This window comes from Dromiciops gliroides, chromosome 6 (assembly GCF_019393635.1).
Source record: "Dromiciops gliroides isolate mDroGli1 chromosome 6, mDroGli1.pri, whole genome shotgun sequence".
Lineage (NCBI taxonomy): Eukaryota > Metazoa > Chordata > Mammalia > Microbiotheria > Microbiotheriidae > Dromiciops > Dromiciops gliroides.
The window spans coordinates 243,531,773-243,556,738 of NC_057866.1; the positions used below are offsets into that span (position 1 = coordinate 243,531,773).

Consider the following 24,966-nt stretch of genomic DNA (forward strand, 5'->3'; position numbering starts at 1 on the left):
TGACCAGGCTTTGAAGAAAAAACTGGAACCTTTGCTCTCCCTTATCTTTGATCCTGGGCAACATACCGAAGAGGCAGTTATTGCAATCCTTCAGCCTTTCTTTGCAGGGTACTTACTGGTGTGCTCAGGAAGGCCACAATAATGGCTCTGAATGTTATATCTTACTGTTGAATCGATTCCAGGTGGTTATCAGTGGAGAAGCCATTTCTTCTCAGAACTTTTCTGAAGACCCGGTTGACTGTTACATGTCTGGGATAACATGAAGGCATAGTTCATTGATCAACAGCTCTAGAGTCAGTCCACACTTTACCCAGGGTCACAAGAAATTAGGCCAAAAAACCCCAAAAACCTATGGAAGGTCAGCCTGACCAGAACTTGGTAGTACTCAATCTACAGTATGTTCCCACCAAGACATTCCTTCCCATTTCAGCAGAAAACTATTATTGGTCCTTGAAGAAGACATCTAACTGAAATATAGGAAAATGCATGATGTTTAACAGAACGAAGTGAGCAGGACCATAACAATTTATACAAAGACAATGTAAAGCCAAATGACTTTGAAAGACTTAGGATCTCGGATCATCAAAATGACTAATCATGATTCCAGAGGACTCAAGATGAAAAAGGCTGCCCACCTCTGGATAGAGATGCTATGGACTCAGACAGATGTATTTTGGTTATCACCAATATAGGAATTTGTTTTGACTATACATGTTTGAAACAGGGATTGTGTCTTGCTTTCTTCATTGGGGCAGAGTTGGAGGGAGGCGTGAGGGAGAGAAGGTGGAGCTTTGAAAAAAAATAATTATAAAGATTAAAAAAAAGACATCTGACTGCACTGTAATAATCATTTGTGCAGTTATCTAGCTTTTGTATTAGAGAAGAAACAAATGTCTGCATGGACAGATTGAAATAGACAACACAAAAAATGCTTTTATACAAATATATACCTATCACTGAAAAATCATGGTAACATCAGCCAATCAGTCAATAAACATTTATTAAACACAAAGTATGTTCCAGGTACTAAGCACTGTGACAAATGAAAAGTCTGAAGCAATTTCTGGATAATTATTAATCAATTTATTAATTAAGACTAGCATATAATTAATAGATTAAGGTTAGTGGTTTTCTCTTGTAAACCAAAGATGACCCTCATTGAATGTTTAAATACCAGTGGAGAACGGGTGTTCCTGACTCAACTCTTCTTCCAAGGTGGGCACTTCGAGCGCCAGCTTCTACCAAATATTATCTTGATCCCCAGCTGATAGTGCCCTCCATCTCTCAAATTTATTCTGTCTATAATCATATATGTATAATTTCTCTCCCAATAGAACATAAACTTGACAGTAGGGATTGTTTCTGTCTTTGTGCTTGTAGCTATAGTGTCTAGGAATGCCTGACATATCCAGGGTACTTTTTGATTGCTTGATCTTTGAACTTGGGCTTGCCAGGGGACCTAGATAGATTTTATAGCTTTCTGCCCCAGCAGGAGATTCAACTTTAGCAAAACTGGTCCAACAGGCCTTGGGAAAGGGTTTTTTTTTTTAAAGTTATTAGTCTGTCCTGTGTTTATCTTAGCCCTAGGCTTGTTAATCCACATCTTCATTGGATTTTATGCCTGACTGTGGTATGCATAACTATAATAACATTTTTAAAAGTCTATGGATCTTTTATTTTTGTCAGTAGTTGTTAAAATAATGTAGAAAGTAATGATCTGATTGAGCTAATTTTTTTCATGAATGATTTGCATATTTGCCTTTGGACTAACATTCCTCCCATAGAACCAATATTTGTTTTAATTTGGCATACTTGAGAAAAATTCTATTTTGAGAGAAGGGATTGCAACAGTGTCTGTCAGCTATTGAGTACCATCTACCTACCTACTAAATAATCTAAAAAAAAAAAAAAAGACCAAACCAAGTTTGTGAGCCTTGGGCAAACAGTCATTGGGAATGGTTTTGATGGGTCCACTGGAAAATGCCAACAGAAATTTTTAAAGAGTCCTGCTAAGGATTTGAGGAGGAGGACTTTCCCACCAGTCCTAAGGCAGTCAGGCTAGGAGCAGCAGCTCTCTGCTATTGTGTGTGGTGCCACGTTAATAGTAGTTAGGCTTGGGGCAGCTAGGTGGCGCAGTGGATAAGGCACTAGCCTTGGACTGAGTTCAAACCCAGCCTCAGACACCAAAGCCAGCCTCAGACACTTACTAGCTGTGTGACCCTGGGCAAGTCACTTAACCCCCATTGCCCTGCAAAACAAAAACAAAAAGTAGTTAGGCTCTTGGGCCCCTTCAGTAGCTACAATGGCAATGCTGTAAGCTGTTGTTAGGACTTGAAAGTGAGGAATGCTTGGGTCCAAATGCCACTTCAGATACTTGATGGCTATGGGCACCTGGGCAAATCACTTAACCTCTGTGCCTCAGTTTCCTTACCTGAAAAATGAGGCAGTTGTAATTATGAAGGAACCTTAGAGGTTATCTAGTCAGACCTATCACGACTTACCTAAGGTCAATAGCTAATACGTTGGCAGAGGCAGGATCTGAACCCAGGATATCCAACTCCAAATCCAGTCCCCTTCATTGCACCACTTTAGTCTCTTCATTTGTTTTTGTTTTTGTTTGTGTTTATTTTTTTGTGGGGCAGTGGGGGTTAAGTGACTTGCCCAAGGTCACACAGCTAGTAAGCGTCAAGTGTCTGAGGCCTGATTTGAACTCAGGAACTCCTCAATCCAGGGCCAGTGCTTATCCACTGCGCCACCTAGCCGCTCCCAGTCTCTTCATTTGTAAAGGTATCAGGATTGGGCTAGATAACTTCTAAGGTCCCTTCTAAATGTAAATACTATTAAATAGGCAGTCAGGTACCGTCATAGCGCACAGGATGCCAGGTCTGGAGTCAAGAAGACTTGAATTAAAATACATTATCAGACGATGCCTAGTTGAGTCATGCTGGGTAAGTTACTTGTTTGCCTCAGTTTCCTTATCTGTAAAATGAAGACAGTAATAGCACCTACTTTCCAGGGTTGTCATGAGGATTAAATGAGGTAATATTTGTAAAGTACCTGGCATACATACTAACTATTATTATTAAACATCAGAGGAAACACTAAGGAGCTAATAGTAGTGAAAACTTTGTTTTGGTTCAGACTTAGGACTTCAACACTTTGAGGAATGCCAAGCATGAAAACAGCTTCTGCTGACACAGATCAGCAACATCAGGCAGCTAGATGGGACCGTGGATGTTTCTGGAGTCAGAAAGACCAGAGTTCAAATCCTGCCTTACACACTTACTAGCTATATGACCTTGGGCCAGTCACTTAACCTCTGTCTGTCTTAGTTTCCCTAACCTACCTCTCAGGGTGTCTGTGAGGACCAAAAGAGGTATCTGTAAAGTGAACCTAAATGCTAGTTATAACCACCATCATCATCATTATTATCTATAACTTATAGTCCTAGAGAATTGTTGGAGGTACTGAAGCTAATATATATTAGCAGCAAAACTTCTAACTTCCAAGGCTGGCCCTCTACCCATCAGATCAGGGCTTTTTAAACTTTTCCCACTTGTGACCCCTTTTTGCCCAAGAAATTTTTATGCAACCCTGGGTATACAAGTATATAAAATAGGTAACATAATCTTTTACTATTGCCCAAATTTTTGCCACCCCCACATTCAGTTACATGAGCCCATGTGGGGTTGCAACCCACTGTTTAAGAAGCTTTGCACTAGACCATAATGCCTCCCTCAGGCAAAACATAAGAATAAAGACGGAGCTTTTACATAACAGTGTAGAAATGATTTTATCTTGAGGCAACCTACAATTACATTAGTAACAATCTCTGTAGAGATTAGAAAAGAAATCTGTGACCCTATTGACATTCAACAGATATATCATGAATTATATAGAACTATTATTCACGAGATCAGATAACTACAGCAAGAGGAAGTGCTGGTCAATCTTTAGCTTCATGTCTACTAATATAGAGAGAGGCACAAGATGTGGAGGGATGACTGCATTTTGCTCTCAGGATTTACATCTTCAACACGCTACGAATGCTAGAGAAAAGAAACAACTCAGTATTACTGACCACAAATAAAAAATCTGCTTCCCCCTCTTCTACCACACACGAAGCTATTGAAACTATTTTTACTATCAATAATGAGAAAGGTTATTACTGCCCCCGGCCCGGCCCCCAGTAAGGAAGATAACAGCACTGAAAAGAAGGTATTTTTTGTTGCATGAAGATCAAAGAAGCTTGTGTCAGGTCAATAATCTCTGCAATCCAAAGTATCATGAATTTGGCCATGTGAGAAATGGTTATTTGTAACCAATATTCAGTACTCCCTGCTTCTATCAAAGTCCTGACCCTGCCCTCCACCCCCCTCCCCTCTTCCAAAGTCCTTCTTGATGACATTATATTGGAGAGCCCCATCCAACCCTGCAAGGAATTTAATCTATGGTGGAGAAGTTCACTGTGTTCTACTCAAGCTTGAGTGGAGACAGATCTTTCTGTCTAGGTAGGAAGGCCTCTCTGTTCATGGAGGGCTCACTCAGCCCACCCATTGAAAATGGCATGGTCTGGTATAGCCCTTCATTTTAATATAGTCTACCTCTAAATTAAGTTAACCAATTAGATTTTATTGCTGTTAAACAATCAGATTTGACTATTGTTTGATAAAATACATACTTGTTTCAAACATATATAAGCTGTAGTCCAGATGCCATGATTGTCTTTGGTCTGAGAGAGATGGTCAATGACCATTCTTTTATTAATAGCCTGTTGGTCTTATTAAATTACCCAAAAGCTATGTCTCTCATATGTTTTTTTTTTGAAGGGCAATGAGGTTTAAGTGACTTGCCCAGGGTCACACAGCTAGTAAGTGTCAAGTATCTGAGGCTGGATTTGAACTCAGGTCCTCCCAAATCCAGGGCCAGTGCTTTATCCACTGCGCCACCTAGCTGCCCCCTTCTCATATTTTTTAATCATCACAGCCAAGTGATGTCTGTGGGTACTTGGTGTGGAGGGGGAGGAGATGGCAGAATTTTTAAAGGAACAGGAGAGCAGAGAACTTTCCTTAGGACCTAGAGTGTGTACATGCATGTGTGTGCGAGCACATGCTTCCTTTATCTACTCCTGTTTTATGCTCTCTCCATGTGGAAGACAAAGGATAATGAACAGAAATACCAGCAAAATATGACCCCGAATTCTGGATCCATTTTTGTACTCTGTGACCCAGCCAAGGGAGAAGTTTACCTCTTTCCTGTGTGCATCAATTCAAAGGCTTCATTGATTTGATCAAAAGGTAGGTTGTGAGTCACAAACTCATCCACTTTGATCTTCTTTGACATGTATTCAGACACTAGCTTTGGGACACTTTCAACACTCTTCCATCCTAAAAGGAACCAAAAGATAAGTGATGTGACTGAGTTGAAATGAACATCTGGATAGGTAGAAGAGGGACCATGTGCATCTATAAGTGGCAGGCAATAGACCATTTAGCTACTGGAATGAATCTTTTCCTTTAAAGGACCTCAGGATTTATCAAAAAGGCTGAACATTTCACAGAATCCTAGAACTTCAGAGTTGGAAGGGGACCTCAGAGGCATCTAGTCCAACCCATAGCTGAATGAAAATCCCCTCTAAAACACTAATGATCAACAAGTGCCAGCCAGTCTCCACTTTAAGACTCCTCTGGTTTTGACACTGTCTCCTGAGGCATAGGTCTAATTGCCTTATTGATCTGAAATTGGCCTCTCTGGAACTTCCACCCATTGGCTTTCTTTCAATCCTCAGGGAGTAGCAAAATGAGACAAATCCAAATTCCATGTTACAGCCAAAAACATCTGGATAAACCCCATCCCAGACAACCTCCCCCTGCCCCAGGTTTTCTCTTATGTCTCAGGAGGTAGTGGGTACTCTTTCACCCGGGGCCTTCAAGCAAAGACTGGGTGACCACTTACAGGGTATGGTGTAGGGAGGATTCTTTTCCAGGGATGGGTCTGACCAGTTGACTGCTGAAGTCTTTCTGCTTCTGGGATTCTCATCTAGGCTAAACCCTCCCCAGTTCCTTCAACTGATCCTCTTATAGTAAAGTTCCTAGACTCCTTACCATTATTAGAATTACCCTTCTTGAAGGTAGGAATTGTTTTTTTGTCTTTGTTATCACCAGCTCCTAGAACAGTGCCTTGCAAGTAGTAGAAGCTTAAAGAATCCCTGGGTTAATCACTTTCTTCTGTTTCTGCTCCAGCTAGTCAAAGTCTTTTTAAATTTTTATTATTTGTTTTTTCAAGTGACTTGTCCAGGGTCATATAGCTAGTAAGTGTCAAGTGTCTGAGGCCAGATTTGAACTCAGGTTCTCCTGAATCCAGGGCCGGTGTTTTATCCACTGTGCCACCTAGCTGCCCCTAAAGTCCTTTTTTGAAAACGTGGTGCCCAGACCTCAATACCACACTTTAGATGTGACAGATAGGCCATTGCTTCCCTCATTCTGGGCACTATGCCATCTCAAGAAAAAGTAGCATTTTCACACACATATACCCACACACACCCACACAAGTAGTTGATGAGGGAGACTGATCTGAGATTTTTTCAACTACTAAATGGGTAGCCTGTGAGGATGCTTAAATAATCCACCCAGAAGACAATTAAAATAATGATATGGAGAAGGAAATGGCGAACCCCTCCAGTATCTTTGCCAACAAAACCCCAAATGGGGTCACAAAGAGTTGGACATGGGGCAGCTAGATGGTACAGTGGTTAAAGCACCGGCCCTGGATTCAGGAGTACCTGAGTTCAAATCCAGACACTCGACACTTACTAGCTGTGTGACCCTGGGCAAGTCACTTAACCTCCATTGCCTGCAAACCCCCCCCCAAAAACCCCCAAAAACAACAACAACAACAAAAAAAAAAACAAAGAGTTGGACATGACTGAAAAATGATTAACAACAACAAGGAACATGCAAATATTCTGATAGTCTACTTCTGGTCTATCAAATGTAGCTCACTCTCAATCATTTACTCATGAGGGAGAATATCAAAAGAAATTTAAAATCATCCAGGGTTTGGACATGCATTTTATGACTGGTTTTGGTAGATTTTTCCTATTGTTTTTTAAAATACCAATTACTTATTTAGCTCATGGTGTTTAAAAATGCTAATGTGGGGGACAGCTAGGTGGCATAGTGGATAAAGCACTGGCCCTGGATTCAGGAGTATCTGAGTTCAAATCCAGCCTCAGACACTTCACACTTACTAGCTGTGTGATCCTGGGCAAGTCACTTAACCCTCATTGCCCTGCAAAAAAAAAAAAAAATGCTAATGTGATCTTAGGCAAAGGAAGTAAGGGTTCTGCTGTTCTCTGCCTTAGTCAGACCACAAATGTCATACTGAATTGTGGCACCAGAACCTATTTTAGGAAGGTCAGTGACAAGTCAAAACACATGCAAAGGGTGGCAATCAGCATGCTGAAGAGGATTTGAAATCTCTACCTTGGGAAGCTCAATGGAAGGAAGTGAGACCATTCAGAGGAGACAGTGTAGTACAGTGGAAAGACTTATGATTCTTAGCCAGAGGACCAAGGTTCAAATCACACCTGTGATGCTTATTAGTTGGGTGACTTGGGGCAATCCAACCTCCTTGAGTGTCAAGTTCCTTATTTATACAGTGAAGGAGTTGGGTCAGGTGGCTTTTGAGGTTCTTTGTAAATTTGAAATCCATGACCTTATGAACCAAGAGATGAGTATGGGGAAGCGGGGAGGGTGGATGGGGAAAGAGACAAGTGGTCTTTATACATCTGAATCACTGGTCTATGAATAAGGCATTTGACTTGACTTACATGGTTCCAGAACTTAGCAATGGTGTGTAAACCTAATTAATGTGTAAGAGAGGCAGGTAGTTTCATTTTGCAAGGGAAGAAATTTTGCTTATAGAAGTAACTCAACCAAGGTCAAATAGCTATTAAGTGCCAGAATAAAAGAAAATTGCAACTCAAAGGAAGAAACATTTTGTAACAAAACTATTTTCACAACATTTAAATTTCAGATATGGCAAATATCAGTAGATATAACTAACATAAAAGGGGGGGAGAGGAATCCTCGAAAATTAGGAATGTAAAGGGGTCCCGAGACCAAAATGTTGAGAACCAGTAGTCTAGGCAATGATCTAAGATTATAAATTGTAAAGAAGGTACCAACCTTCATCGACAGGGGGAGTTTCTTCAACCAATGAAATGAGAGCTTTAGTCCCCATGCCCTATTCTCCTAGTTTTTGAAATTATATATAATACTATTATTAAAATTTTTGAATGAGCTCTTTTCTTTTCTTTTTTTCTTTTTTTTTTGTGTGTGTGAGGCAATTGAGGTTAAGTGACTTGCCCAGGGTAAGTGTTAAGTGTGAGGCCAGATTTGAACTCAGGTCCTCCTGAATCCAGGGCCGGTGCTCTATCTACTGCACCATCTAGCTGCCCTGAACAAGCTCTTTCAATAACATTTTCAGGGTGTATTCCCACAATGTAACCACTGGTTCAAAGGGTATGATTACTTTGGCAATTTTTATTGCTACTGCTATATTACTCTGTAGAAAGATTTGATAAATTTGAAATTTCACCAAAAGGACCTGTTCCTCCACAGCCCCCTTAGCACTGAAGTTCATTGCTTTTAATTTAATTAACTGAGATGGTACATCTCAAGGTCATTTAAATTTGCAACTCGATTATTAGTGAGGCTGAACATTCTTCTTGTTTTTTTTGGGTTTTTGGGGGCAATGAGGGTTAAGTGACTTGCCCAGGGTCACACAGCTAGTAAGTGTCAAGTGTCTGAGGCAGGATTTGAACTCAGGTCCTCTTGACTCTAGGGCCAGTGCTCTACTTTACATGCTTCTATTTATCAGACCTCTCTCTGGATGCAGATACTGTCTTTCTTCATATTCCCTGTACAGTTAATTGGGGTAGTTATCACAGTCAAGATGACTTAATTTCTCAGTCATTCTTTTTTTCTTCTTTAAAGTGAAGCAATGGGGGTTAAGTGACTTGCCCAGGGTCACACAGCTAGTAAGTGTTAAGTGTCTGAGGCTGGATGTGAACTCAGGTACTCCTGACTCCAGGGCCGGTGCTCTATCCACTGTGCCACCTAGCTGCCCCATCTCAGTCATTCTTAACATATTTTTTGCTTGATTTTCCATATAAATTTCATTACACTTTTGTGTCATTCTACCAAAAAAACTCAGTATTTTCACTGTTATTAATTAAATTAAAAAAATTAATTTAGAGTGCTTAGGTTGGGATTAAATTTGCACACAGTAATTGATACTAGGGGAAGGTAACCTCTGAAGCATGCTTCTTGATGGATATAAACTGTTTTGCCACGGAAAGCACACAAAATGGAGTCACAGAAGGAATTACCTCCAAAGGCTGTCCCTTTCCAGGTACGGCCTGTTACCAGCTGAAATGGACGAGTGGAGATCTCCTGACCTGAAGCTGCTACTCCAACCACCACACTGACTCCCCATCCTTTGTGGCAGGCTTCCAGGGCTGCTCGCTGGACACCGAGAAACAGAGACCCAAAGGAGAGTAGGAAAAGAGGAAATATAACACAGTGAGGGATTTCAGAAACTGGCAGGAATATTTGTTATGGGGTGGTGCGGGGAGGGGGGGATCTCTATAGAAGAATGTAAGGCTTTAAAAAAAATACCCCCCCCAAACTATTTTAAAAACCCAAAACAACATCCTAAAGCCCATTAACTGTTGGATACATTAAAATAGAATTTCTCAAGTCAAATGAAATTGCCTAGTACTGGTTCACAGTCCATAGCACTGAATTCTCATTGCAAGTGGTATAAGTGATTTTATTAAAAAGACAAAAAATAACAAAAACACCCTGAAAAACTCAGCCTGTTCCTTTCCTACCTTTCTCATTTTAAAATTTTACCTTGGGGGGCAGCTAGGTGGTGCAGTGGATAAAGCACTGGCCTTGGATTCAGGAGGACCTGAGTTCAAATCCAGACCCAGACACTTGACACTAGCTGTGTGACCCTGGACAAGTCACTTAACCCTCATTGCCCCACAAAACAAAAACAAAAACAAAAAACAAAACAAAACAAAATTTTACCTTGAAATCTCTAAAAGCTTGTCACTTATTTAACAAATATGTTGGAGACACTGAGATTAGCAAGTTTTTTTTTGGTCAGTTCCTAGGTTGTTTGTGTATTTGTTCCTAGCTAGTTATATTTCTTTCAGTCTTGACCTATCATATACATAAAATCATACATATACACACATGTAAGCATATACGTATATATTTCTATACACATAAATACATTATGTACACATTTATACACATACACACACTCCTTAGGGGTTTCATACCTTAACAAATATTTGTATATTGTTATCTTAATAAAGTTGTCTATACAGAGTAAAAAAAATGTTTGAGTCATTTTAGGTGCATGGAAATACTTTCTTGTACTATTCTTTCCTACTTGTTTATCATTTATCTACTGTAGCCCAAATAATTCAAATCTAGCTAAAATAAGGGATTATCATCTTCTTAAAAAGCAGGGAATTTTAACCCATGCTATTATTAACATATTAATTTAATATACTAATATAATTGTATCAATGTAATCCAGCACTTAGCAGAACGCCTGACACATAGTAGGAGCTTAATGTTAACTGATTAATAATATAATACACACAGAAAATGCTGGAGATGGGATCTTGCTCACTTGAAGCCTGACATACAACTACCTTGCTGTCTATATTATTAAGGAAGCAACCTAAAAGCAAACAAAAGCCGTACTACTAAGAAAGACCAAATGAAGCTAAGCACACTTACCATAACGCCAACATTACCAATACATTCAAAAGAATAATCTACTCCACCATCAGTCATTTCCACCAGCACTTCCTGGATGGGCTTCTTGAAATCTTGAGGGTTAATACATTCGGTGACTCCAAACTCCTTGGCCTTCGCAAATTTGTCTTTGTTGATGTCTACTCCAATGATGCGGGAAGCCCCTGCCACCTTGCAGCCCATGATCACAGCCAAGCCAACACCACCCAGGCCAAAGACGGCACATGTAGAGCCAGGCTCCACCTAGCAAAGGAAGAAATCCTGTGAAAGCCCAGCTCTCTGGGCAAATAAATTCAAATCATCAGCTTTCAAAATAAGGAAACCCAAGCCAATTTCATCTTTATGGATAAGCACAGAAAATGGTCCCAAATGGGATATATCTCCTTTAAAATGTTAGGCTACGCACAAGACTGATCAGGCTAAAAACCCATTAAAAAAAAAAAAGAAATTAAGATGGACCACTTTACCTTGGCAGTGTTGACAGCGGCACCATAACCAGTTGAAATGCCACAACCCAGTAGGCAGACTTTATCCAGAGGTGCTAAAGGATCAATTTTAGCAACGGAAATATCAGCCACAACTGTGTATTCAGAAAATGTGCTGGTCCCCATGAAATGAAAAATCTTCTTCCCTTTGCAGGTAAACCGGCTTGTATTATCAGGCATCAATCCTCTCCCTTGGGTAACTCTAAAGAAAAGGAAAAGGGAAAACAAAGGATAAAGCAAAGTTTCCTACAATCCATGAGAGATCAGGGAAAAAAAATTTTAAAGAAAGAAAGATTCTTAAAACCATAGAATCTTGGGGCAGCTAGGTGGCGCAGTGGATTGGATTCAGGAAGACTTGAGTTCAAATCCGGCCTCAGACCCTTGACACTTACTAGCTGTGTGACCCTGGGCAAGTCACTTAACCCTCATTGCCCTAGGGTAGCTAGGTGGTGCAGTGGGTAGAGCACCAGCCCTGGATTCAGTAGTACCTGAGTTCAAATCCGGCCTCAGACACTTGACACTTACTAGCTGTGCGACCCTAGGCAAGTCGCTTAACCCCAACTGCCTCACCAAAAAAACCCCCCCAAAACCCCAAAATCCCTCATTGCCTTGAAAATAAAAAAAGGAAGAAAATTGTATGTAAAGACAATTGTAAACATTCTTTTTTTTTTTTTTTTTTTTTTTACAAAATTTTGGGTTCCAAATTTTTCTCCTTCCCTCTCTCCCCTTTTCCTAAAATGTGAAGTAATTTGATATAGACTATATTTGTGCTATCATATAAGACTTATTCCATATTAAGTCATAGTTGTGAAAGAAGAAACAGTCCAAAAGGAAAAAAAAAACCCACACACAAAATAGTATGCTTCAATCTCCATTCAGAGTCCATCACTTCTTTTCTGGACGTGAAGAGCATTTTCCAGCATGAGTCCTTTGTAACTGTCTTAGATCATTGTATTGATGAGAAGAGCTAAGTCATTAAAAGTGGATCATCGCACAATGTTGCTGTTACTATGTTCAATGTTCTCCTGGTACTGTTCATTTTACTTTGCATCAGTTCATATAAATCTTTCTGGGTTTTTCTGAAATCATCTGATGGCTTCTAAAGGACAGGAAGGGGAGTTTCTATTTGATCCTAGAATCAATAAGACACCACTGAGATTTCTTAAAATAGGAAAGTGACAGGGTCAGATCGGTACTTTAGGAACGGCAGTTAGGTAGATATGTTGAAGACAGACTGGACGAGAGATTAGAACCATGAAGACCAATTAGTAAGTTACTGAAATAATACAGGTGAAAGGTAATGACATCTTGGATTAGGACGATGGACATGTGAGTGGAGGCTGTTAGCTGCGTAAAGGCAGAAACTGATTTAGCCAAAGGCATGGCACAGTTAGGGCTTACTTGTTGACTGACTGAATGATGCATGGTTATACATTATGCAAATTATAATATCTAAACCCCAATTTCTTTATCTGTAAAAGATATAATTACTCTTGTCTCAGATAAGATCCTTAAATAAAAGGCTATAGAGAATATACAAAAGATATAATTACAAAATAAATAACATAAAAGACATAAAATAAGGCCATCAAACTGATAAAAAGCCATAGAGAAGATACTTTGTATTTATTTACTTTCATCATCTTACATTTATATTTACTTTATATTGTCTGTGGCCTTTTATTTAAAAATCTTATCTGAGATAAGAATAATTATGTTTTATTGTCTCATTTTATAGCTGTTTTATATTCTTTACAAATATTTTTATATTTTGATGTCATTTTATCGTTATATTTATAATTACAGAATTATATCATTACATATTATATAGTATAATTTGTTATTATTTATTTTTATTTAAGATTTTACTGGTACCTACGTATTGATAAATATAATTTATATAAGATTTTGGCCAGACTTTTTCCTTCACAGATTCCGGGAATCAAAATAATTAAGAGAAGCACATATAGAAATTAGGCCATGATTGAATAAATGGAAATGGGATATTAATACTGTAGTTTGTGATCCCCAGCAGGTACAATGGGGTAGGCATGGAAAAAATTCTATAGGCTGATGAAATTTTTGTAGGCCAAGTCTGGAAATTATCTTTTAAAATAATAAAAATTTTCTTTTCTTTTCCCTCCCTTCCTTTCTTTTTTGCTCTGTGGTTTGTGAGAAGGAAAGTGTTGTGGAGTAATCTAAAAGACAGCCTTCAGTCAAGAAGTCCTGAGTTCAAGTTCCCTTCTGACACATACAGACAAGTGACTTAATCTCTCTTCTCTAGAACTAAGGCAGCTAGGGGGTGCCACAGTGCACAGAGGACTGGGCCTGGAGTCAGGAGCACCTGAGTTCAAATCCAGCCTCACTAACTAGCTGTGTTACTCTGCTTGCCTCAGTATCATCACCTGGAAAATGGGGGACTACCTCCCAGGATTGTCGTGATAATCTAATGAAATAATTTTAAGGTGCTTAGCATGGTATATATAACAAATGCCATATAAATGTTAGCTATTGTTATTATTGTTAGACAAGGGCCCTTAACCTAGGGTTTATGCAGCTCCAAGGAGTCTATGGACAGATTTTAGAGTCAATGAACTTAAATGGGAAAAAATTCTATCTTTATTTCAATATAATTGATTTGCTTTTGTTATCTTTTTTTTTTTTGAGGCAATCGGGTTTAAGTGACTTGTCCAGGGTCACACAGCTAGTAAATATCTGAGGCTAGATCTGAACTCAGAGCCTCTCACCTACAGGGCTGGTACTCTATTCACTGTGCCATCTAGCTGCCCCTCCATGTATCTTATTTTATATATGTACAACATTATTCTGAGAAGGGGGTCCATAGGGCTCTAGAGTGCCAAAGGGGTTCATGACATACAAAGGTTAAGCACCCCTTCTCCAAGTAGCTCGGAGCAGGTGCTCATCCTCATTGGTAGGTTTCTGTCTCCCCTATGATGATGAAATGATAGGTCTTGACCAAAACAAGTAATCACTAAAACCAATCTAGCTAGTGTGGAAATTTATTTTGATTTGGGGACCCTACCTTTAGGCTGAGATTAGAAAGCCTTAGGCCCTCAGGGTCTCTTCCCCTTCCCCTCTGCTTCAGCTGAGCCCCAAAGCCCTGTGGGCTGTACAAGACACCAGGTCAGACAGCCGGGGGAAAAAGCCCCCAGCTCCCTCCGCCCTGAGCGGAGCTATCTGAGAGATGCTGGGCTCTGGCAGAGCCTGTGCTGAGGCATGTGAAGCGGCAATGCACTCCCCGCCCCCCCCCCCCCCAAGCTTGGTCTGTGGGGGCACAGGAAGCCCTGAGATTTGAGTGGAGAGAAGAAAAGGTATATATAGACCTGGGAGTTAGACAGCAAAGTGTGGTCGGACGAGAGAGGATGAGATTAGAGGGGTTCAGAGGGACGAGAGAGGCTGAGAAGGGAGTTCGGTTCGGACAAGGTGACAGGGGGCTGAGAAGAAGTCAAGAGGGCGGTTGACGAGATTAGAAAGGAGGGGGGGGGGGGTCTGAGACGAGATGAACAGCAACGCAGCACTAGGAGCAAAGGTGGCAGAAGACAGACTGAACAGGAGGCAGTGGAGAGCACAGAAGCGGTCAGCACAGGGTATAGGCTGGAGAAAGTGAAGATTAAGAGGAGTTAGAATAAAGTGTAACATGCCCTGAGGCGATCGAAGTGCAGCAGGTGGGAAAGAGACCACAGGAAAGCAGTCAGGTTGTACATTTTATTTCCCTGTATTCTTAATTTCAAATAGTATCTCATAAATAAACTCTGCTTTGATTATTTAGCTAAGAGGCTTCTTAATCTTTAGCTTATCAATTTGGGAGCAGTGTGGTGGAACTTTATAAACGGCCCATATTAAATGAACAGAAGTCAGATAGCCAGTTAGTCAACAGTCCCCAGATTAGTCATCCACAGATTAGGCCCCCCAAAATTAGCCCCAGTCAACAAAAATATTTCTACACTAGCTAAATTTCTCAAATTTGTCAGTTGAACAAAAAACAAAACAAAAAACCCTTATAATAAATAAATTTCAATTCAGATAAATCTTAGAACAAAATTACCACCGTTCACCAAAGAGTCACAATTGTTGAACAGCAAATGAATTATTATTTAAAAAATTAAATGGGTCCTTGTTAGGTGATTTTTGTGCATTCATTAAAAATATATGTATGGGAGAGAGGGAGAAAAATTTAGAACTCAAAATCTTATAAAAAAAGAATGTTGAAAATTATCTTTGCATGTAATTGCAAAAAATAAAATACTATTTACCACACACACACACACAGAAACTGAAATGATACCAACCTTATCTTCTGGCAAAGGTTTGTTTTAGGATTCTTGCAAAATTTGCATTCTCCACACTGTGGGATGTAAAGCGGGATGACGGTGTCACCTGGGAAACACACAGAAAAAGAACTTTTAGTGGGGGAGATTCTATTGACTAATAAAAAGATCTTGCAACTGTTACTAAAAGTATAATCTGCTGCTGATTGTCTCAATGCTTTACTTGATTTTGGCTGAACTCAACTACTGTTAAGCAAAGGAGTCAAGGCCAACAATGCTAACTACTTTGTATGTAATATAACCTTCCTCTTCCTCCTCCTCCCTCCTCCTCCTCCTCCCACGTGCTAAACTTGCTGATTTTTTTCCTCTGTGATAATCCCAGGACAGAGACTCCAGGATACACAGGGCAAAGCTTTAACTTTGGCAAAGTATTTTTTCAAAAAAAAAAAATCAGCTATTAACGAATTCTTAAACGAGAACAATTTGGAAGAAAGCTGTCTTGGCCTCTTCGAACGTTTTCAGAGAAGCAATAGCCTATGAAATCAGAGAACAAAAAGATTCGTACTTGCCAAATGAAGAGTGAGATCAATCTTGACAAGTCACTGAGCAGACAATCTCTTGCAATGGTTTGGGCAGCTGATCAAACAAAAGTGATTTTCTTTTCTTTTCTTTTTTTGTTTTGTGTGAGGCAATTGGGGTTAAGTGACTTGCCCAGGGTCACACAGCTAGTAAGTAATGTCTGAGGCCGGATTTGAACTCAGGTCCTCCTGAATCCAGGGCTGGTACTCTATCCACTGTGCCACCTAGCTGCCCCCAAAAGTGATTTTCTTATAGGAATAAACCCAGGAATTCAAGTGTCCAAGTACAAGCTTACCTGCTTGAAACTTCGTCACTCCTTCACCAACACTCTCCACAATCCCAGCTCCTTCGTGTCCCAAAATCACTGGAAAACACCCTTCTGGGTCGGCCCCACTCAGAGTATAGGCATCGGTATGGCAAACGGCAGTGGCAATAATCTATCAAAGAAGCAGAATGTGGATGAGTTTATGCACGTGTGTAGGCAACTGAGAATATGTACAAGTAAAGGTGTTGTTGCCTTTATTTTTGTTAGGATCATATGCTGTTGAGGGCTGGAAAGGGACCAACCCCCTCAATTTACAGATAAGGAAATGGAGGCTCATTGAGGTCACATGAGGAATAAGTAGCTAGTTTTCAAATGCAATCATGATATCACGCTGCCTGTTTTCTCCAATAGAAGGTAAGCCCCTTCAGGACAGAGAATATTTCATTTTTTTCTTTGTATCTTCAGAGCCTTTATACAGTATCTGAAACAGAGTAGGCTTTTAACAAATGCTTACTTGATTGGTTTTAGTGACGCATACACTATAACATTAAGAGAAGTGATTCTTTTTCTGTTATTTTAATAACCAATTAAATTATTATTATTAAATTAGGACTGTAGTTTTTCCTTTTTATTTCCTCATCCAGGGACCATGCCTTATAGGTCATTCAGCCACTCTGAAGGATGAGGCTGAGAGATGAGACTGGCCTAATCTTTGGGGTTCTTGCTCCACCATCTTGGGTGGACCCCACCCAACTTAGGGGAGCTTACTTTTGTTTTAGTGTAAATAGAATCAGATCTAGGTGCATTCCAGCCCTAAAGCAACGAGTCTATGCCCTTGTACTTCTCCACTGAAGTTTTGGGTGACCTAGCGTACTAGAGTGGTCTGGCTAGGGATGGATTCCCCTGTCCAGACTGCTGGAGGCGGCTGAGTCTCATGATCAAGCCATGTTCTCAGCAGGAGGAGATGAAGGCTTTCAGCCCACGTCCTCATTCAAAAGTCTACCCCCAGGGGCAGCTAGGTGGCGCAGTGGATAAAGCACCAGCCTTGGATTCAGGAAGACCTGAGTTCAAATCCAGCCTCTGACACTTACTAGCTGTGTGACCCTGGGCAAGTCACTTGACCCTCAATGCCTTGCAACCAAAACAAACCAAACCAAAAACAAACAAGAGGAAGGGGAAAAAAAAAATCAAGTGGCTCTGTTGATCCCCAAGGGAAGTCCCTCTCCTTGCTTCAGCTCCACCTCCACCCTATAGGAAGGGTTCTCTGAAGAGCTCCCAACTCAAATCACTTATTCAGAGACCACAGATCAAACCCTGCCAGTGTCTCAGATGCGTAATTACCTTGATTCGAACTTCATGAGCTTTTGGTGGGGCCACTTCGATTTCCTCTATAGAAAGAGGTTTGCCGGCCTCCCAGGCCACTGCAGCCTTGCACTTTATAACCTAGAATGAGGAAGAAAGGACAAACTTTTATTCTCTTGAATGAGCCACTCTTATGACAAAGAAGCAATGGAGGTCCTGGAGAAGACATGAAAAAAATTCCATCTGCCTTACAGAGAAGTGAGACTAACTACTAGGACAGAATATGGTATATAGTGTCAGACAAGGCTCATGTATTGATGTTTTTGTTTAATTGTTTCTGTTATGAAGGAGGGTTCCATGTAAAGACAAAAGGCCTGGAGAAAAATACATTTCAGAAAACTGATAGACCCCTCTGATGAGTTTGAAGATTACCAATGATAATTGACAATGAAGACTAATCTTCCCAAAATAAACCACAGACACACAAGTAACTTGGATATGGCTGAATAAAGAAAAAACAAAGAATGAAGAAATAAAGGTAAAGAAAGAATAAAGAAAAAGTAAGTAAGCTCTGGTGGTTAGCTTGCCAGCAAAGAGAAAAATCTTTTGACTCAGTTTTCTGTCAACAGAAATTTAAATATTACATCTGACAGTTCAGCAAAGGCTCTGGACATCAATGTTAGAATTCTTTGTCATTTCAGAAAGGTGTATGTCTCAAAGCAAAGTCCCAGAGGAAGATTTCTGAATGCCTGCCCAGAAACAACTGTGTCTGGGGACAAGCGTAATGGCACATGCAAACGTGCTTCTGAAACATAACATGTATTGTTTATTGCATATCCAAAGCAAAAACCACATTGAGCACTGGAAACCCATAGCTACTAAGCCTAAGCTGTATCTAAGTGACACTTTCTCTCCAATCAAATTAACACTAACCAGCTTCAGGAAAGAGCACGTAGATTGACTACCCTAGTAGATTGACTACCCTAACGTTCCACTTGACTTCCCAGATGGAAAGTCCTTTCTCTGGTCACCACTACCTGCTAAGTCTTGTCCCCTCTCTAGTTAATAAAATGCAAGGTCCTGGAGGGCAGAGACTGTTCACTTTTCAATTTGTATTCCCTGCACTTAACACAGGGCCCAGCACATAGTAAATGCTTTTTCACTCATTCATTAGTTCATTGACTTTGCATTCAACCTAGGTAGAGGTGATTATCGATGTGGTTGCATATAAATACAAAGCTTCTCCTCCTGCTGACAGTGCATTTAATAACAACCGGCAGAACTCTCATTTTAGGAAGGTTGTGAATTTCTCCTTCATAGTCCAGGAATTTCCAACACTTTAGAACAAACAACAGCAGCAGCAGCAAGAAAAAAGGAGTTTCCAAGGCAGACACTTCTGGGATGAATTCTCTCCAGGAGGGTAGTCATTAGGTACATAAGCTTAGGAGTTCATTCCTGAAATCTAACAAGTCCGGAATTTAAGTTTTCTGCCTATCTTTGCCTCTCAAAGGGGCTTCAATCTTTCCCCCTTAATGATGATAGTTTTAGGAAAACTATTTAAGTCTACAGGAATGTCCAGAATGTCACTATCTAAAACACTGTAGCCAACTACAAGACAAGTTAGTACATCTTCCCTCCCCAGTCCTGGCCTGTTCAATTACACACTGTCCTTTCCCATTGACTCACTTGTCTCTTTGTCTTATCCTGGCTCATGTTTTGTAATATTTCAGCCTTGAGGTTATCCCTATACCATGTACTTTCTTGGCATCTACTAGTAATAGTTGAGGTCACATGACCTGAGTGGGTCCATTACAAATTTATCAGTAAGTACATTGGTAACATACAAATTCTTTTGTGTGTGTGTATGTACTTGTATTTATATTTTGTACGTATATTATTATGGGCCTAGCACCCCAGAAGTTCTCTGAGGTAAATCAAAGAACCTTCTCCTTGAGAAAGATAAGGGGCACCAGGATCTTGGCTGTTAGCTCCAGGACCACCACCCTTCATTCCAGTCTCCCCCACCCCTGGGGAGATAAGATTAGGTGTAGCTGCTGCCTTTGTGGCTTGAGGAGGAGGGAAATGGCTTGAGAGATCCAGAGCCGCCCCTCACCCAACACCCCCAGCCACCACCAGTGGGGAATGGTCCTTCCCCAATAAGGGAACTTTCCAGTCAGATGAACACCCCCATCAGTCCTCTATAAAGTATTTGCCTGTCTCCTCCCATAGGAGATAGGTATCTCAGAACCTAGTCTCTGTGCCATGCCTTCTCCCCATGACAAGAAGTCCAAGGATTTCTCTCTTGGTTTCCTTTCCCTAGCATCCTAAATAAACTATTATCTTATTCTAAATGGATTTGTGTGCAAGAGGGTGTAATTCTTTTTTTTTTGGTGAGGCAATTGAGGTTAAGTGACTTGCCCAGGGTCACACAGCTAGTAAGTGTCAAGTGTCTGAGGCCGGATTTGAACTCAGGTCCTCCTGAATCCAGGGCTGGTGCTCTATCCACTGCCACCTGGCTGCCCTGAGGGTGTAATTCTTTAAAAAGGAATTCCTAAGAACCCCTACCCCTATCCCAAACACCCACCCTATCCTCCCCATAACATAATTGGTGCCCCACCAATTGGTGCCCCACGTTGGGCTCCAATTTTGTTATGGGGGAAATCAGGTTGGGGTTTGGGGTAGAGGTTCTTAGGAATTCCTCTTTAAAGAATTACACCCTCTTGCACACAAATCCAATAGAATAAGACAATAGTTTATTTAGGGGCTAGGGAAAGGAAACCAAGAGAGAAATCTTTGGACTTCTCATGGAGAGAAGGCATGGCACAGAGGCTAGGTTCTGAGATACCTATCTCCTATGGCAGGAGACAGGCAGGTACTTTATAGAGGACTGATGGGGGTATTCATCTGACTGTGGAAAGTTCCCTTATTGGGGGAGGACTATCCCCCACTGGTGGTGGCTGGGGGAAGTTGGGTGAGGGGCAGCTCTGGATCTCTCAAGCCATTTCTCTGCTCCTCATGCCACAAAGGCAGCAGCTACACCCATTCTTATCTCCCGAGGGGTGGGGAAGACTGGTTAGATGTGTCTGTCCTTTGGTTTAGTTTCTCAAGGAGAAGGTTCTTTTGATTTACCCCACAAAACTTCTGGGGTAGCCAGGGCCATTCAAATGAGGTATCTAGGGACATATTATGAACTATCCATTGTATTCTCCTCCAGCAGAATGTAAGTTTGTCAGTTAAGGATTCTTTCTATCTATCTATCTATCTATCTATCTATCTATCTATCTATCTATCTATCTATCTATCTATCTATCTATATTTGCAGGGCAATGAGGATTAAGTGACTTGCCCAGGGTTACACAGCTAGTTAAGTCTCAAGTGTCTCAGGCTGGATTTGAACTTAGGTCCTCCTGAATCCAAGGCCAGTGCTTTATCCACTGCGCCACCTAGCTGCCCCATTTTTAAAAATTTTATTTTATAAATTTTTGCAGAATGAATTCAAAGAGGAACAAATGCAGGCTTATAAGGTTTGAAAAAAAAATCATTTCTGAGCGAATGTTTTCGAAATAGAACTCACCTCTTTCCCTCCAAACCTACCCCCTTTCCAAACTTCCCTATTTCTAAAGAAATCACTGTTCTCATCTGCCAAGTCTGTGACCTTGCTCCCTCACTCTCAATGACCTGAAATGTCCAATCGGTTGCCACATCTCGCCATATCTGATGCCTTCTCTCTATTCACAAAGCTACTGCCCTGGTTTGGAATCTCATTCCCTCTCCTTTATAGATTACTGTGATAGCCAGTCCTAACTACTCTGACAAAGTGATCTTTTTCTAAAGCACCGATTGGACTCCGTTCCTTCCTTACTCAAACTCCAGTGACTACCTATTATCAACTAACTTCTCTGTTTGGCTTGTAATGCCTTTTACAACCTGGATCCAAACTGATTCCCAGCCTCACTATACATGACACTTTCTGCACTTGATAGTCCTGGCCTCCTGGATCTCCCATGTTCCAATTCTTTCCCTGCCTTTAAACTGGATGTCTCAGTGCCTGTAATACAATCCTTCCTCTCATCTGCTTTAAGGAATTCCTTTCTTTCTTCAAGATACACTCATGGGGCAGCTAGGTGGCCCAGTGGATAGAGCACCGGCCCTGGAGTCAGGAGTACCTGAGTTCAAATCTGGCCTCAGACACTTAATACTTACTAGCTGTGTGACCCTGGGCAAGTCACTTAACCCCCATTGCCTCACTTAAAAAGTAAATAAATAAAATTAAATTAAATTAAAGATACACTCATGCAGTCAGTGGCTTTGAAATGAAGCCTTCCTGATCCCAACTGCTAGTGGCCTACCTCCCAAACATGCCTCTCTCTGTGTATAAGCTTCTTAAAGGTAACTTAAGCTAAGGGTGTTCTCATTCTTTTAGTAAGTGCCTGGAACACAGGAGGCCTTAATGAATTCTGATCAGCTGTTTATGAAATATTGTGGAAAATCAGCAACTTAAGAGATACAGCAAAGATTGTTACTATTTTCATTATCTTACTCTTGTCTCTGCCTGAGCATCACAAGATATCTAAGTTCCTCAATACCTTTGTTTCTAAAAGGGAACCAGGAATCACAGTCAGCTTGCCCCCAAATTCAGCCATTGGTGCCACCATCTGAAATGAATTCAACTTAGCACTTAGAAGGTATTCTGTTGGGCACCAATTGGGTAAATAAAGAAAACAAAATTAAAGATGCCCTACCCTAAAGGCGCATCTGAAAAGATGGACCCCAGGTTTGATGCATATATGCCAACTCTTCTAGTCCTATGATTTAGAGTCACAAAATTTCAGGCCTTAAAGGGCTCTTCAAGGGAATATGGGAACACAGTGAACATCCCTCATCTTATAGAAACTGAAGTTCCGTGACAGGACAATCTGTCCAAAATCATACAACTGATTAATGACAGACTTGGCTTAAAGCCCACTTCTACTTATTCCTGATCCAGACCATGGGGGTTTAAATCATCTGACACCACACCAAGGTTCAGGCAAAGCCCTGTTCCCTAAGGATGGCTAGCATCATGCTGGATGCAGATGACCTGGGTTCAAGTCTTCCCCCATCCATGCATGCTGTGTGTGGTAAGCAAAAATCACTTGGCCAATTTCCTCCTTTGCTAGATGGTTCAAAGGCTCATCAATTCAACCCCTGCATTTATTTTACAGACCAGAAATTGGAGGCCAGAGAGTACCCGAGGTTGCTCAGCTGTGGGCTTTTAATACAGATGCTTTGACTCCAAATCTGGTACCACTCAAAGGACTATAACTTTGTTGTTGATATACATTACCTGTTCCACAAGGGTTATTGTGAGAGTTCTTTGTAAATTGTAAGGCTCTATAGAAATCCCAGCTATTATTACTGGTGACAAACTTTTTTTTTTTTTTGGCAGGGAAGTGAGGGTTAAGTGACTTGCCCAGGGTCACACAGCTAGTAAGTGCCAAGTGTCTGAGGTCACATTTGAACTCAGGTCCTCCTGAATCCAGGGCTCCTGCTTTATCCACTGTGCCACCTAGCTGCCCCTGGTGACAAACTCTTAAAAGTTCTTGATTTGGAATTTAAAGCCACTCTCCGTCTGGCTCCACACTTGGGAAGACAGATTTAGAGCTGGGAGGGACCTCATGTCATCTAGCTCTGGGCCCCATTTTACAGATAAGGAAACTGAGCTTCAAAGCACAGAGGCAGGTTTTGAACTTGGGTCCTTGGACTCTGAAGTGTGGACTATTTCTTCGGTAACACATGATGCCCCTTCCAGACAAACTAGCCCACTAACTGGTCCTCATATATCTTACTTCTACCTTGGAGCCTTTGTCACAGATTATCCCCCCAGGCCTGGGATACACTGTTCTCACCACTGCCTTTCGGGATATTAGGTCTTTGCAGAGCCCCCGCTGGAGTTGCAGTCCCTTTGAGTATATGTCCTATCTTCTTACAAGCCTATTGTTCTTTTCAGTCCCCTCTTGGAAAACAAAGGCTGCTTTTTTTGGATCCCTTATCACCAGCGCTTAAAGAATACGTGTGGACTGAGGCACACAGTAAGAGCTTAATGAATGCTCTATCTCTCTAGCCACTGTTGCAGAGGCAGAAACTAACTATGTAGCAAGTTCGCTCTCCTCTCCGCAGGCTTTGCACGGATATTTTGCAAATCACCGCTACCCCAGCAGCTCCTCCCGAGCACCTCGAGCATCCCTAGGGTGCATGGCTCTCCCTAGAGTCCCCGGGCTGGCCATTGCAGCCGGGAATCGCTCCCGCCCCTACCCGCGGTCACTTTCCTTCCGTCCTCCGGCCTCCTCCCCCACGCACAGCGAGCGGCCAGGCCAAAGGGCAGCGGACGCCGGCAGCCCCCTCGCGCTGCTGCTGATGATGCTGCCCGCCCGCTCGCTAGCGCACGCGGCGGCCTCCCGGGAACATTCCACGGGGCCCGGTCCCCAGCCGCCCCGCGCGCCCGCCGAGCAAGTTACCTGGCCCGCCATGTCTTCCCGCCTTCCGCGTAGCAGAGCAGAGCAGACCAGGGAGCCCCGGGCTAGCGTTTACACAGCTGGGCCGAGGCCTTGCGTGCCCCGCCGCAGCACCGCCCCTTGCGCTGCGTGGAGGCCGGCTCTCTCCTCCCCTTCCTCCAGCTCCGGGGGAGGGGGTGCCTGGGCCTAGGGGCTCCCATCCGGAAGGAGCAGGAGGAACGTGCACTGTGATCTGCGGGACTGGGGACACTCGTGTGATCGTTTTATGTTTGTGCAACGGGGACCCGGGGAAATGAGCCCAGCCGCTCTGGGGCGCGGGCAGCAGAGCATCAGACCAGTGTCCTAGGTGCCCTTTGCAAAAGCTAAACCTGTTTCAGGGGGAGGGATCTATTCTCTTAAGGCTTATGGGGACCTATAAATAAAAGTGTTGGTTGGTGCTAGGGTGATGTCGCCAGATTCAAAAGGCGGGTGTCTTTTGTCCTCCGATCGAAAGGTGACTGTGATGCAACAGGCGGCCCCTTCAACCTTCAGGCCAGTTTTACTGTAGGAGAAAGTATTTACTATTGGAGAAACTTTCCAGACTTTATGTAATGAATCCCTACCAGTCCTTAAGGAAAACGAGCCATCCTCCTTTTCGTAAAAGTGTGTGCAGATAATTTTGTTTGTTCATATTTTATTCAAACAAAATTATGAATTTATCATAACATA

At 41.7% G+C, this 24,966-nt stretch overlaps 1 protein-coding gene across 1 annotated transcript; it reads right to left on the minus strand.

The window, feature by feature from the left end:
• Window positions 1-1,060: 1,060 nt before the first annotated feature.
• LOC122730969 (alcohol dehydrogenase class-3) lies at window positions 1,061-24,516 on the minus strand. The gene is made up of 9 exons (XM_043970633.1): window positions 24,262-24,516; window positions 17,804-17,905; window positions 16,493-16,634; window positions 15,640-15,727; window positions 11,312-11,531; window positions 10,827-11,087; window positions 9,395-9,530; window positions 5,249-5,387; window positions 1,061-4,049 (listed from the first exon to the last, which is right to left on the minus strand). The coding sequence occupies exons 1-9, from the start codon at window positions 24,271-24,273 to the stop codon at window positions 4,025-4,027; spliced, it is 1,125 nt and encodes a 374-aa protein (XP_043826568.1). The 5' UTR covers window positions 24,274-24,516; the 3' UTR covers window positions 1,061-4,024.
• Between the last annotated feature and the right edge of the window lie 450 nt (window positions 24,517-24,966).